A 15,766-nucleotide genomic window follows, 5' to 3' on the forward strand; every position below is an offset into this window, starting at 1 on the left:
AAACAAATTAAAAATAAATAAAATCTCATCGTAAGATTTAAAACCGCGAACAAAAATATCAAGACAGCGTAGAATCATAAATCAGAACGAGTTTACATATAAAAAGAATAATGTCTATGAAAAAGTTTTGCGTATCTTTTCCCTCTCCTGTAGAAATAAAACTACGCCCACAGGTACTTGTTCGCACCTAAAAAGGTAAATATTTTTTGGCAATAGACATTCTGGAAAAGATCTTGAACAGCACCCGAATATTTTTTATTTTCCCTAAGGATGTAATTTGCGAAAAGGCATCCTATCTCTTACAAGTTTTTCTCGCAGTTTATTTTTAAGGTGAAAGAATTTTACAAAATATTATTTCTTTAGGTATAGGTGTCCTGAAAATAAACGAATTTATTTTATTTTATTACGTGACAACAGTTTAAGAATTCACAAGGCCCACTCAACTTTTCGCTCAAATGAAGTAATTAAATCTATATAACATAACTATAACAAAAACTCTAGTCACATCAATTAAGGATATTTTAACTATTACAAAAACAATGTAAATAAATAAAAAAGTAGGTATTATGTTGGCGGAACCACTAGTTTTCATACCTATCAGATGCAAATTGCAGAGCTTTTGTTGTCTTGGTTAAAATCAATTTAAAACTATCTGTGTATAAGCCAATTTATCTTTAAATTAAAATCTTTGTTGTAAATATCATAAAGTTTGACATCAATGAAAAAATTTATTAAAACTGTGAAAATACAAACAAAAAGCGAAGTTTCAATTCAACCTCTTATAATAATAGTCACTTAATTCACAAGCAAATGGAACTTTTTTCTTAACAAAGATTGTAACAGGCGACTCCATAAAAATAAATAATATTCTCAAACTTTAAAACTTCTATAGAAGGGTAATTGCTTTCTGATAAAACTTCGCTTTAAAATTTAAGAGCATTCCCTCTGAGTTTCGTTTTCTTCCTGTTATTGTTGGTATTTCAAATTGCTTCTATTGTTGTAAACCTTTGGAGAATTGTTGAGGTTCAAAATAAATAATCGAGAACATAAAATAACTTTTTGTTTATTTGATTTCTGTGTGTTTAGTGGAGAACCTATATACAAATTGAACTATTCGAAGGTACACAAACATACAAATTAATATGTAAAACATTTTATTTTATTTTATAATTTTATCGTAAAAATATTATAAAAACAAGCCTGGTACTTATTTAAAGAAAAACACTGCTTTATTTGCTCAAGAGACACAATATATGCATTTACAGAAAATAAGTAAAGGTCGTATGCATATGTGATGAATATTAATGGCCAATTCCAAGTTTCCTTCAGGCTTCAGGTAGATAAACATAGGATGAGACACTAACGGTATAGAATAGATAATAACAGACCCAGTTGTATGGGAAGCGTTGTGTATCAACAATGTGGTAAAATTGAATATGGATAATGGAAACATATCATATTAGATAATATTAAAAAAAGAAATAGTTTGTATTTTACATATTTTGAGATTTTAACCTTCATATAATCAACGCAAATCAACAGGGAGAAAAGAAAATAGTTTAATTAAAAAACAAGTAAGCTACTTATTTAGTTTAATTACAATAAAACAAGTTAACTGCTTGGAATAGAATAAAAGGTTACAAGAAAGATAATTTCTCGATTTATAAAGATTTATTTATGTTTTGATTAAGAAGATTTGCACTACCCATTTATTTTATTTTATACTTTTTCCTCTACTGTACCAAAGGTTGTCTGGAAGAAATCGCTCTAAAGCGATAAGACCGCCATTTGTACTTAGTTTAAGCTATATTTAAGTGTCTGTATTTTTTTTATTCTCTTTAAGTGCAATAAAGAATTGATTAATAAAATAAATAAATAAGACAAATAATACAAGTACTTATAAAAATAGCTCAACGTTCAAAACAACATTCAAAACTCACACCAAATTGTACACTTTGTACATGTGCACAACGCAAAAATATATTTTAAAAGTACATATAGAGGTGAAATGTACCTACTAATGACCACATCACTGGAAAGTGAAATAAAATACTTTATTGTACTGCAAGTACACTTTTATTTTTATTTCAACCGCAAGAATGTTTTTAACAAGGATAGCATCAAATAACAGCTATAAGAGCCTCCAACAGATTGTCGTTCATTATTAAGGCTTGTTTTTCTTTATTTCTGAACGATTTTTTACGACTTGAACTGAAATTTTGTTACGGATAAAAAAGAGAAAATCTTTACGTGATTGTATTGATATGAATTGTTGGAGACAAAAAGACAATATAGAAAGAATAATTCCTGTAATCCGCTTATTAGCTTACACAGTCAATTGTTTCATAATTTGAAAGTAAAATGTAGACCTTACTCATTAATTTATTTTACGAAACATTTATAGATTTCACATAACAACGGCTAAAAAATTAAGATTTTAATCTTATAAGGACAAAAAATAATAAAAACAGAACAGCAAGAGACTGAAAATAAATTTTATTCTTTCAAGAGATAAAGTGAAAGTTACTACATAGTTGGCTTTTAATTTGATTCATTCAGTGTAATTGATGTGTTGTTCATTAATTTCATTAGGTAATATAAAGGGGCAAAGGTCATAACTATTACGAGCAATGTACTTTCAAGTTTATACACACGGTTATCAAGCTACGTCTTTAATAAATCAGCCTTAAAGAGGTCTGCAAGTGTTTACTTGGGCCCTTGGACTTGACCCCTGTCTTCTAAGACAAATATTACCCGAGCATTATCATAGTAAATTAATTTTGTCTAAGCCCCTCTCGCCGAGCGCAGCAAAAAGGTTAAGTGATGGGGTTTATGGCTGAATAAATCACCTTCCTTGTATATTACTACTTTTTTAATGCAATATGTTGTGTGCATTATAATTAAAATACATCATCTTTATAATATATTTATATCATAATACTATATAATACTTATCAAAGGAAATTTCTACTCAAATTATTATTAAAAACTTAAAAGAACAAGCTATAAAATAAGATAAGACGAATCGTATAGATAAGTATTTGATAGGCTTTCTATAGTCTATACTAAAGAAATAACATGAACTCTTAATATTAAAAGTTGTGAAATTCAATTTAAAAAACCTATTTTGGTATTATAGCACTATTTTAGTTTCAATAAGGGCAAGAATATTACGTGATACATTTTTAAAATGTGAGCAATCTTCTAACTTAATAAGTTTCTCTAACCGTATAAAAAGTTAATCGTGGACAGAGCCGGATTGACGCAAATTTATAAAAAGTTGATAATGCATAATAATTATATAAATTAATTTTAATTTGCTGGACATTTTATCACAGCATTTTGTTTGAAATTAAAGTTATTACTTTTATTGTCTCTGACGTTGACAAACAATTACTTAATAATTCCGATAATACTAACTCAACAAGAGTTATAAATTGAACTTTTGAATCAAGTCTTTTACTTCTTATTTTAGCTTCAATGCTAAAGCTGTAAACAGAGGTAGGTCGAGAGGTATATAATTGAAGTCAAGTGCTTCAAGGCGATAATTAAAGAATAAAAAGCTTTTCTATAGGAACATACCCAAATAAAACTAAACTCAATGTAGGAAATAGTTATAACGAGTAAATGTTAACTGATATCGATAAGTTAGTGTGCTTATGATTGTAAAAAAAACTACTTTTTCAATGTTACGTAACGAAGGATGTTACAATGATTATGAATAAACTTAAACAATGACGACCGATCAAAGACATTAAGGCCCTCTACACTATCATGATTGCTTCTACTCGCCCAACACTGCCCATTGTGAAGAGGGCCCACTACGTTTAAGTGTCTAGTGTTTCAAGTCCGTCTCTGTATCATATAGCCATATCGAGTTCTATTAGCCATCCCATCTCAGTACGGAGCTAATCACAGGCCTGGGCCCGACTATCTCGCTAATTGCTTCTCGGCGTGCTATTCAATGGCTTATTTTAAAATGCAGTTTTGATATGACCTGATAGCTTAATTGAAAAGAGTAGGTTATAGGTAAGAGCGTTATTACACAAGTGAAAGAAAAAGTAGAAAATAATTTATAATTTATATCTACTTACAATCATTCGTCTTTATAATATGAAAGAAACGTGACATGTTTTTCGTCTTCATCGTGATTGTAGACCGTAGTTATATTTTTGTAGTATTATATACGTGTAACCATGTTTGAAATAGTACAGGATTCATGATGACCAAAAAAATAACGAAATTAAGGAAATAAAGTAAATTAGGTGTGGAGCTATTGTGGCGCAAGGCCTCCACTCGGCATATTATTGCAATGCAAATTGCAACGCTGATTTCAGTGTAGCCCTTTTAAAATATACATACATTCATTATCGTACTAGTACAGTATTATTTTAATGGTTCGCAATATTTTAGGCTTAAAGTACGATTTTTTAGGCATTTTGTAGAGTTATAGGTAATTTACAAGAATGAACCCGCATATTGGAAATTTACGAAAGTAAGTACTCAACTTTACAATATAATTTCATGAGTCGTGTTTTTATCTGTTTGCGTTGTAAATAAATAAGTAAACTTATAACCGACTAAAGAAGGGGTTTCTCAATTCCACTATATATTTTTTTTATTATTCAAGTTGTTGTAGTGTACATAACTATAGATATAGAATGTAGGATATAACAATGGATATAACTATGTATTTCGTTATTATGAAGTATTCATAATAACAATTAAGTGCTGAGTAACCGTGCCTTTAAATACTCAAGATTTCTTGACTTCGTTTCCACTTAAATAAAGCTAATTACAATTAATCAACGTCAGTGAAGATTTTGAGGAAATTAATAAAGACTGAATTTGTTTTAAGGTACATTAACGTAGTACCTATGCCACAGCCATGTATGTATTTTGTAAATGTAGTATTTGCTAGATTGTAGTGTTTTAAACTACTTAGAAATTAAATTATGCTGTCATAAATGTATGCAACTTTTGTATTATGAAATACTAGCTTTCCGCCCGCGGCTTCGCCCGCGTTTCCGAAGAAAAACCCGAATAGTTCCCGTTCCCGTGGGATTTCCGGATAAAACCTATCCGAGATAATTAACAGATAGTTAATCCAAGTTACCCTCTATATGTGTGCTTAATTTCATTGTAATCGGTTCAGTAGTATTTGTGAAAGAGTAACAAACATATAATAGGATAGTAAAAATACCTAATACATCGAATAAAGACAAGAATTCGGTTGGTTTATTCACTCTAATTTGTTTTTAGGTTCATTTTAATAATAAAATCTTAATTTTATTCTGAAAATTCGTATAAGCCCATAAATTAGCTATTAAATATTAATTTATTTGTATTATCTATACTAATTTATAAAGAGGAAAGGTTAGTAATTATGTATGTATGTGTATGGTTTTCACGCATAAACTACTGGACCGATTTTGATGAAATACACATATAATAAAACACGGCACAGACAAACAAGACCTTGACCAAGACCCTGTGAAAGAACATAGGCTACCTTTTATTGTGAAATATGTACCACGGGCGAAGCCGAGGCGGACCGTATTATATAATAAAATAAACAAATAGAATGTGTTAATTAATAGTTATGTGTATTGTGAATTTAGCCGTTGACAGTTTCTAAGCCTTTATAAAATTAGGTACTTTTATATTACTTACTAGCTTCCGCCCGCGACTCCGTCCGCGCGGATGTCGGTCTTTGCGTGGATGGTTTATTTCTCCATTTTGAGTAACTCGGACAATGACATCTTATAAATATCTATTGGACCCAAATACGGCTAGGTCTATAATAATACGCAACGTGTGTTCGCGGTACCTACTACGGAACAACGTCTATGGATAACTGAAAAATTGAGATTAATTTTTTTTCTACGTATTTTTCCAGGATAAAAAGTATCCTATTTTACGCCCAGGACAATAAGGTATAATTATACCAAGTTTCATCGAAATCGAACCATTAGTTTTCACGTGATGTCTTCACATACAGACAGACAGACAACAGACAGACAGACAGACAAAAATTTTTTTTATCACATATTTGGGTTTGGTATCGATCCAGTAACACCCCCTGCTAGTTATTTTTTCAATATTTTCAATGTACAGAATTGACCCTTCTACAGATTTATTATATGTATAGATTTTGTTTGTTTAATGATTACGTGCGTTTACGTAATCTTCAAAAGATAATCATCTTCTATAAAATAAAATTGAATTTCTAAATGTGTTGGTAAGCGCAAAGCTCCAGAACGGGTGAACCGATTTTAAAGTACGAGCACAGAATACATAATAGTAGCTAAACGCTACAGAACGGACACTCTCCGCCTCCCGCCAAAATTAAACACTTACCTCACCCCGCACGATCAGACATGTTATGGTACCCATTTCCCCGCAAGGACGATACCAACGACGTCTTAGACGAAACGCAACGAAGATTGACAACATTAATCAAATTGACATAAAGTAATTTTATTATTTTGGATTTGTGATTATCGTTTTTCGTAGAAAATGGTTAAATATTGTGCTGTTTACGGATGTATTTCATCAGAAAAACGCGAATTTTTTTTTACGCTAGTCACAAATGTGCCAACCATAAAGCGTTAACACACACATTTGCAGTCTCTACAGTGTGACTGTCAAAACAATCATTTTGTATGGAGTGTCCGGGGTGTGGTACGAGGATGGTTCTTATAAAGAGAAAACTTAAATATGCACTACGGGCGAAACCGGGGTGGACCGCTAGTTGGATATAAAGTCAGTCAATTATTATCGACTACCTATATTTTATCTCTCCCTTTTATAACATTTAAGAGGTTTTATTATGCGCAATTCAAGTCGTGCTAATTTAAAAATAGCCGCTCGGAACCGCGGTCTGTTTATCTACTTAAATATTTACTTTGTTTACAAAGTCACGATATTATGGAACCATCCATGAACGTTTCTTTAAAAATTTACGCCCGACTGAAAGTAAATGAATAACGTATTGTATTTATCATGTTGGTAAAATACGTTTTTGTATAAGTAATCCCACCAAAAACATAAATGTAAAAATTGGAGCCGAGTTCAATCGTTGACTTAATTTGCCAAAAAAAGAAATGAGATCTAAATGTGTGCCAAGTTCTGCAGACAGTCCAGAAATTTATTTACAAAGATGTATTAAGTTCTTAGGTTGAGTGAAAACTCAATTGTTTTATTTTCCCTTAGAGAACAATGTTTATTCCAAAATATAACTTTTTAATTTGAATAATATAATTATTTTCACAAAGCAAACAACTAATGACCTATTGAACCCCATAATTTGATGAGGCTAGTTTTTAGAACCTCACAAAATATAAACAGTATGTAAAACTAGCCTCATCAAATTATGGGGTTCAATAGGTCATTAGTTGTTTGCTTTGTGAAAATAATTATATTATTCAAATTAAAAAAGTTATATTTTGGAATAAACATTGTTCTCTAAGGGAAAATAAAACAATTGAGTTTTCACTCAACCTAAGAACTTAATACATCTTTGTAAATAAATTTCTGGACTGTCTGCAGAACTTGGCACACATTTAGATCTCATTTCTTTTTTTGGCAAATTAAGTCAACGATTGAACTCGGCTCCAATTTTTACATTTATGTTTTTGGTGGGATATCATTACTTTTTGTACAGAAAATTACTCTGCAAATTTGATTTACTTTATAAATATAATACTTTTTATATACGATTTTTTTTCTTGCGGTTTCTCTGTATGGTTTGTTTAGTATTATTTTCTATATTTTATTGTATGTTATGAATGTCAGCGCACATTGCCCCGTCATTATCTGCAATTTTTTAAACTCGTTTTCTGTTTATTAGATTATATGATTTTCTAAACATCCAGCGTGAATTTGTACACACACTATTACCAAGATGCAAAGATCGTTGTAGAAGAATCGTCGCCTTACTCCACGACGTTACGGTATTGCCATGACGCGATCTTGAAATTTTACTCTAAACGCGCCTAAAGATGTTTCACTCATATTAATATTACGCAAATTAAATCATTTCGACCTTCGACGAAGCCTTCTTCCATTACACCATTTATGGTAATTATTTTTGCATGCTTGTATTGGCTAAACATGTTTGTGCTTTATTAATATAATTGTATCACCATTGAATACCATGTTTAAAGCAAAATAAAGATTTTATTTAACTATTTATTTATTTATTTACACTGAAATTAAAATTAAACTAAACACTCATAAATAAAGAATAAATAAATGTGAATATGTAAAATTATATATATTATTTTTAACTGTATGAGCAATAAAGGCAATATTTTTATTACAATTTTCTTTTATTTTACGTTTAATAACAGTTTTGAATAAAGAAATCATGCAATCGAAGTAATCCGCCCTAGCCATGGGCGTAGCTAGCCATGGGCTCAAGGTGGGGCAACAATAAAAAAATAATATGTAACTAGCAACTGTATGTACCCAAAGTCATATCCAGGTCTTCGAACCTCAAATGCCGGTGGCACGGCCGGCGGCTGTGCCGCCGGCATTTGCGAAGGCATTTGCGAAGGCATTTGCGAAGGCATTTGCGAAGGCATTTGCGAAGGCATTTGCGAAGGCATTTGCGTAGGCATTTGCGAAGGCATTTGCGAAGGCATTTGCGAAGGCATTTGCGAAGGCATTTGCGAAGGCATTTGCGAAGGCATTTGCGAAGGCATTTGCGAAGGCATTTGCGAAGGCATTTGCGAAGGCATTTGCGAAGGCATTTGCGAAGGCATTTGCGAAGGCATTTGCGAAGGCATTTGCGAAGGCATTTGCGAAGGCATTTGCGAAGGCATTTGCGAAGGCATTTGCGAAGGCATTTGCGAGGGCATTTGCGAGGGCATTTGCGAGGGCATTTGCGAGAGCATTTGCGAAGACATTTGCGAAGGCATTTGCGAAGGCATTTGCGAGGGCATTTGCGAGGGCATTTGCGAGGGCATTTGCGAGGGCATTTGCGAAGGCATTTGCGAAGGCATTTGCGAGGGCATTTGCGAGGGCATTTGCGAGGACATTTGCGAAGGCATTTGCGAAGGCATTTGCGATGGCATTTGCGAACGCGCTTGCGAACGCGCCTGCGAACGCGCCTGCGAACGCGCCTGCGAACGCGCGTGCGAACGCGCCTGCGAACGCGCCTGCGAACGCGCCTGCGAACGCGCCTGCGAACGCGCCTGCGAACGCGCGTGCGAACGCGCCTGCGAACGCGCCTGCGAACGCGCCTGCGAACGCGCTTGTGAACGCGCTTGCGAACGCGCTTGCGAACGCGCTTGCGAACGCGCTTGCGAACGCATTTGCGATGGCATTTGCGATGGCATCTTCTTTACCTTGAAAACTTTTTTATAACACTCACTTTATTCTGTGTAATATTTTCTGAAAGTTTTTTTTCTAAGGCCCATATTTTTTTGAGTTTTGTAACTAACTGTACTACACTCATTTTTCTTACAGTTTATGTAACATAGAAGCCTCAGCTATTTTCTTTTTTCGTGTGTAATTCTTATTCAAAACACCTTATTGTTCACCTACCACATCACGAAATAGATCCAAAATGTGTCCCTATCTTCAGCCGTTTGGTCGCTGGGCGTATGACAATTATTTGTTAATCAGTCATTGTAGAGGTAAATAATACTAATGTTTTGGTCTCATTTTCTGTGTCGACTGTCGACTTTCGAGAATCGAGTGTGAATTTTCTTACGGATATTAAGCTTAGTAGTTAGTACCTGGATAATTCAATTTTTAGATTTGGTTAGGTACCTTCCAGGTCAAAGCCTGGGTGGGGCAAGCGCCCCACCCTGCCCCACCGTGGCTACGCCCATGGCCCTAGCGATACTAGCGCGAGTGAGTGTGATGTCAGAGGCGCTTCGAATATCTACAGATGTTTCGTCCTAAAATATGTAAACTTCAATAATCTATATCTCAGTCATTTATTGATGGATTTCAAAAATTTTTTCGGCCACTGATTAGTTTTGAGCTATTTTTTAAGACTAGTAAGGTGAATATACTATTTTCTTTTTTTTTAAACTTTTCCATTTTTCCATACAAACAAAATTTATGTCATTGAAAAAAAAATTAAATACAAATAAATTCAGTATTTTCTGATTTTTTCCTTTGTACACTCACTATTACCTAGTTGATTACAAAATTTGAACTTTCTAGGTTATCTGGAAGTGGGTTAGGTTTTGTATGTCTATAAGTCAGTCAGTCTTAAAAATTGCGATTTTTGGATATTAATATCTACGCAACTGTTTAATCTGTATTTATGAAATTTAAGGTTCTTGTTTATCTTGAGGTCCTCTTGATATGTACCAAATTTGGTTTATATAACTTAAATATAGAACAAAATTTAATCCTCTTTTCTAATAATAATAAGTATGTACTACTACGTGTCTGTTAGTCCTACAAAAGAAAGAAAAAGTTTGGAAAATCCAAAAGTGCACGCCTCATAATCTTATCCTTTACAATAAAATTGATTATTTATAAAGGTGTATATAATATAAGTATGTAGATACACTTGTTCTCATGTGCCAATGCTCTTGTACTGTCTCAAGATCTTTCAAGGTGTCACTACTGTTAAATAAGATGGTAATTTAAATTGAAAATTAACAGGCTCGATAGAGCCTGGCGCCAAGTACCGTTCAACACATGTGCGTAGCACGTGTGCGCCAGCTCTTCGAGTCTCTATACCGTAATCAGAACGGTATTTTGAGGTTGTAAAATTTATTTTTTTCCCAAAAATTGCACATGAAAGTTTTTTTATTTTCTACATGTTCAATTTTATAAAATAATTTTTTTTAATAATTATTTATTAATTATTATTTTTGTTTATTTAATAACAATTAAACCACATCGAATCAGATCCTGAAAAATGAAAGGGTTCTATTCCTGAGCATACTCAAGCGTAAGAGAAAAAAAAAGACTCGATTAGTAAAGTATTTCGGTCTCCTCCGCACATACAGACACACGGACGTCCAAGACAGAACTTTTTTAAACTGTTTTTTTAACTAGTTTAAATAACAAAAATGACATCAAAAATATCATGAATGTTAAAAATAGTGTTTTTTCTTAATATGTGTGTGTATGTATTATCTTACAAGTGCAATGTATGATACATAAAGACATTTTAAGTTTGAAAAATCAGATGTTTTGCGCGAAGTGACAGTAGTACCCATCTCAACGCTTCGCTTATGAGGCGTGCAATAACCTTTAAAGAAAAAGATTATGTCCAAACAAAGCTGTGAAAGCTCTTAATAGCACAATAATATATGTTCACATTTTCCTAGTGAAATACACGACACGTGTTATGTGGAAACATCTGCGAAACATACAATTATACGATATCGAACATCTACTAATCTCTTTGACACGTTATCCTATTACTTGGTCTGATTGTATCCCCTACTAAATTCACAATCAGGACAATATGATTAAATATTTAAACATCTGTAACAAATATAATTTACTAGCGGTCCGCCCTGGCTTCGCCCGTGGTACATATGAAAAATATACATATGTTGGCCGATTCTAAGACTCACCCGATATGCACAGAAAATTTCATGAGAATCGGTCCAGCCGTTTCGGAGGAGTATGGCAACGAAAACTGACACGAGAATTTTATATATAATTTATATAACTTTTTCTGTATTCAATTAAATAGTTCATATTTTACATGTTTACTAAGTAATTAGCAATATAAATACACAGAATGCAACCACAATAAAAGTAAAAACACATAACTCCTCTACAATCAAGTCGTGAAAATGTGCAGTTGTATAAATTCTCGTACATTTTTCTCTTTGAATGTCCAATGCTATTTATACCTATAGCATTGCATGCTAATTCTTTCATGCAACCGCTCACACCGCAAGTCGTAAATATCATAAAGTACGATACAAATTGCATTTGCCCTCATATTGCGCATTTCTCAAAACTCATTCGACGCAGAGCCTCGTACGATTTAATCACTCTCAAAACGTAGCCAATGGTAGTGGGTATAACATAGTATCAGGAGCCTTACCACCGAAATAAGATCGAAATCAATCGATCTGGATTTTGTTCGATTGCGATTTTAATATCGATTTGGAACTATTAGATACTTTGCAACCAGTTCGTGTTTTATATCCAGATTGTACCTTTTTTGGAAGTATACTTACCAAAATTTCGATCGAGAATAATTTCATTTTGAACCACAGCACTCGAACTAATCTTAGTTTTCTATACAACCGAGTAACAATTCACCAACTCGAACCAAACTCGATTGAATAAGATCTCGATAGTATCTAGAGTAAGCTCCCAGATGTAGGTAATCTCGAATGCTGGTGTGACACGGAATTTGCAATTTAGTCCCTCGCCTAGCGTGTTGATGGCTAGATTTATTGCGTGATACATCAGTTTGAAGTATCGATACAAGTTTGTGTATCTTGTTAGGTTCTCATCGAGAACACGATCTTTCATATTCTCAATTTGTATGAGAAAATCAAATTTTCGCTACACAAAGTTAGTTTTTCAAACTTAATACGAGTTATTATCAATGTAAATCAAAATCCTTGTTTTGTTTGTATTTTTTGTTTATATGACAATTATTATAGATGTACAAGTTAGTTGAACTGCCAATTTGCGACTGCAAATGCGTTATTCATTTAGAAATGTTATACGAAGGTAAATAATTCATATTGATATTGTTACTATTAATAATATTGTTAAACATGCGGTCAAGTGCTTCGATGAACATGACGCTTGTGCCATTAATTTTACATGAGGTAATTTATTATGAACAAGCTAGAAGAGCCACTTATCTATTGTTTCCCCACAGATTATATAAGCTCTTTTCTGTAACGATAGCTGAAATACAATATAAATTGTTTAGTAGGTGAAATTTTGTTAAATAATGAGACCCAAACCAAAGATCTACTTCTCATAGTTTTCAGAAGTTGATTGAGGTAGATATGTTCAATTTGAGTGTTCATTTTAAGTGTGTTTATTTTTGTATGTTTTTTATCTTTTATCAGGAACGAACGAACCGGATTTTCAACGTTTCAGTTCTGTATAATAATCGACATAATTTTATCAATATACTATACTTAAAGCAGCAAGGTAGAAAATTGGTGACATGTGCCTTCGGTTTCTCGTATATGATACGACCTTTAAGTTTAATGAACTCAAACTTACCCTAACATAACAAGTCTGAAGCAGTTCTTAGGCGGAGGGGCTGCCTCTTCACAGCTCTGCGGTATCGGTGTGCTAGGTCCAGGAGATTCTACGGTAGTATCCCCAGCGTCCACTCCAGCACCCCGTCGACACAACCACGATGTCCCACATTTATCCCTGGAATCTTCAGCTGGCGCCGCGAATTGACATTTCCTCGGCGACCTTTGTCTTCCACCAGGCGATAAAGACGACTTTAAAGGAGAAGTAGGCGCCCTAACAGGGCTTGGTGACGCTCTTACAGGGCTCGGCGATGCTTTCACTGGACTGGACGTCGCTTTCACTCCAGAAGGTGACACCTTGGATGGAGAGGATTGGAGGGATAGCGTCCCGCGGTCTGTTGTCCCGTTCAACATGTTTTCATTTTAGCACTGTCACGGTTGCATTTTCTGTTTTTCACTTGGCACTGAATATCATATTTGATCAACTTCTTCACTTTTATATTCACGTAATTCAAGACTCAACAAGGTATATATTCTGGATCAATAGGTACGTAATACTTATGTTCGAGCTACGAAATATTCTACACGAGAAAAATTATAAATTAGATATTTTTAATAGGTATAAAATAAAAGTTAAGAATTATCATATTGCTTGAAATGGCCCCGTTGCAAACCTGATTTTCAAAGTGCAATAACTATTTGAAAAGTTAATTAAGTGCTTGAATAAGTTTTCCAGAAACCATTTCACAGAGCTGTACCTAGCGAAAAGTCTAATTAACTCAAATAAAAATGAACAAGAAAAATGTTCCGATTGCCTGAAAAAATACTGAACTCTAAAAAACCTCATCGTCATTTCAATACTTAATTAAGATAAAAATGCGAAGAATTTTTATACTTTTAATTTCTTTCATAAATTAGTTTAATCGTTACAACTTAGAATTTTTAACAACGTAAACTATACGTATACTATAAATGTACCTATTGTTTTCATATTTGTAACCAAGTTGCGAAACCAAATTATATGATTGTTGAGTTTTAAAATCCTGATGCAGTGTTCTATAAAAAGAGAAATTACCAAAAAATATCATCAACCTGCGTTTTGCCCAAATCAATATGAAATACTTATTTATTAGCCCTATTCAAGCTGAAACCTCGGGTAATTTTTTCATGAAATAAAAGTGTCTTCAGATTAACCTCCGTATTCATATAAACTTCAATAAGTAGGACCTAAGTTCTCATTCATTTCTTTCCGGGAAATCTTGTCTCTGTGTATGTAAATGCTTTTATATAAGAGGTACTAGACTCTAATATATTTTGATTTTAGTAGGGAAAAGTGAGTTCTTAGAATTTAGAAATAATGTTGCAAAAGAGAGAAATGTGTAGATTAAATTTACTAGTGTCACCTTTGTCATAGCTAGAGGTAGAGTTATGTACTTATCTGTTAAATGATGTTAATTTATTAAATTAATAAAGTGTTTGGAATGTAAAGAAATCTAAATAAAATCTTATATGCACTTGGGTGTGATTGTTAATTGTAGGTATCTGATAACTATTTTTTTATACATATTTTTTTACGTTAGATAGTTAAGTTATTGTTGTACTGAAATTAAAATTATTTTTGTCTCTTTCTTCTCATTAAATTCAAGCAGAAAATATTAGAGAAATATATTACAAAGGTTTACACTCAGCAAATGGAATTCATATTAAAATAATTCCGAAACCGTATTAACTTTTGCAGCAGTAGGAGCGTTTCATTTAAATTTGTTTGTGTTTAAAACATACGGCTTAATTTGAAATCTGATATTTGTATGGTAATTCCGTCCGATTGCGTACTACGTTCGGAATATTTGTATTTTTATTTTTAAATTAAAACGGTACATGAATGTGATTTTTGGCGATGCGATGTGAAATTCCTTTTTAATATTCGAAAATTACATTATGTACATATTTATTGGTTCTTCTGAATGTTGAAACGTGTACAGTCAACAGCTGAAGTCCATTTCAAAGTAAAACTTGTACCTGCACGCATATAAGTAAAATGTATTTGTTTACGCGCGCTACATACCTATCAACATCCTTTACATGTAATAATCTAATTCTTAACATTAGATAATTCAGTACTCTTAACTTTAGATATTCTAATTATAGACTTTGCTGATTAATTATTTTAATAAGGGACGAATCCCTAGCAATTATCCCTAATTGCAATCTTTCAAGATAGACTAGACCATTTTTAAGCCTTCTTCTTATATCTAATAAAGTAATCAGACGATCAGAACTTATAACAAGCTAAATATTACTGCGCAAAATTTAATGTTTATTAAGTGACTCAGGTTTAGATTAAGATAAAACTATATAAACGGATTACTTAAGTACTGATGGAACTTTCATTTACAAAAGATATCAATTTAATAGAATAAAACCCGCCTTTGAAATTGTTTTCTCAAATTTGTTAATACCAATAACAAATTATGGTTAGAAACTTGAGATAAGCTGAAAGGGATCGCAGATAAGCGATAAGATTGCCTTTTATACTTAGAAAAGGTAAACAGGTGTAATAAAAATGAACAGTTTATTTTCCATTTGTCTAATGCTGC

At 32.8% G+C, this 15,766-nt stretch overlaps 1 protein-coding gene across 1 annotated transcript in view; it reads right to left on the minus strand.

Annotated features, from left to right (window-relative positions):
- The window catches only part of LOC123694435 (GTP-binding protein Rhes), a 41,167-nt gene extending 27,430 nt beyond the window's left edge, over positions 1–13,737 (minus strand). Inside the window, exon 1 of the mRNA XM_045639874.1 lies at positions 13,192–13,737. Within this exon, the coding sequence (XP_045495830.1) occupies positions 13,192–13,583 (392 nt within the window). The 5' untranslated portion in view covers positions 13,584–13,737. The remainder of the gene's footprint in view (positions 1–13,191) is intronic.
- Between the last annotated feature and the right edge of the window lie 2,029 nt (positions 13,738–15,766).

This window comes from Colias croceus, chromosome 9 (assembly GCF_905220415.1).
Source record: "Colias croceus chromosome 9, ilColCroc2.1".
NCBI lineage: Eukaryota > Metazoa > Arthropoda > Insecta > Lepidoptera > Pieridae > Colias > Colias croceus.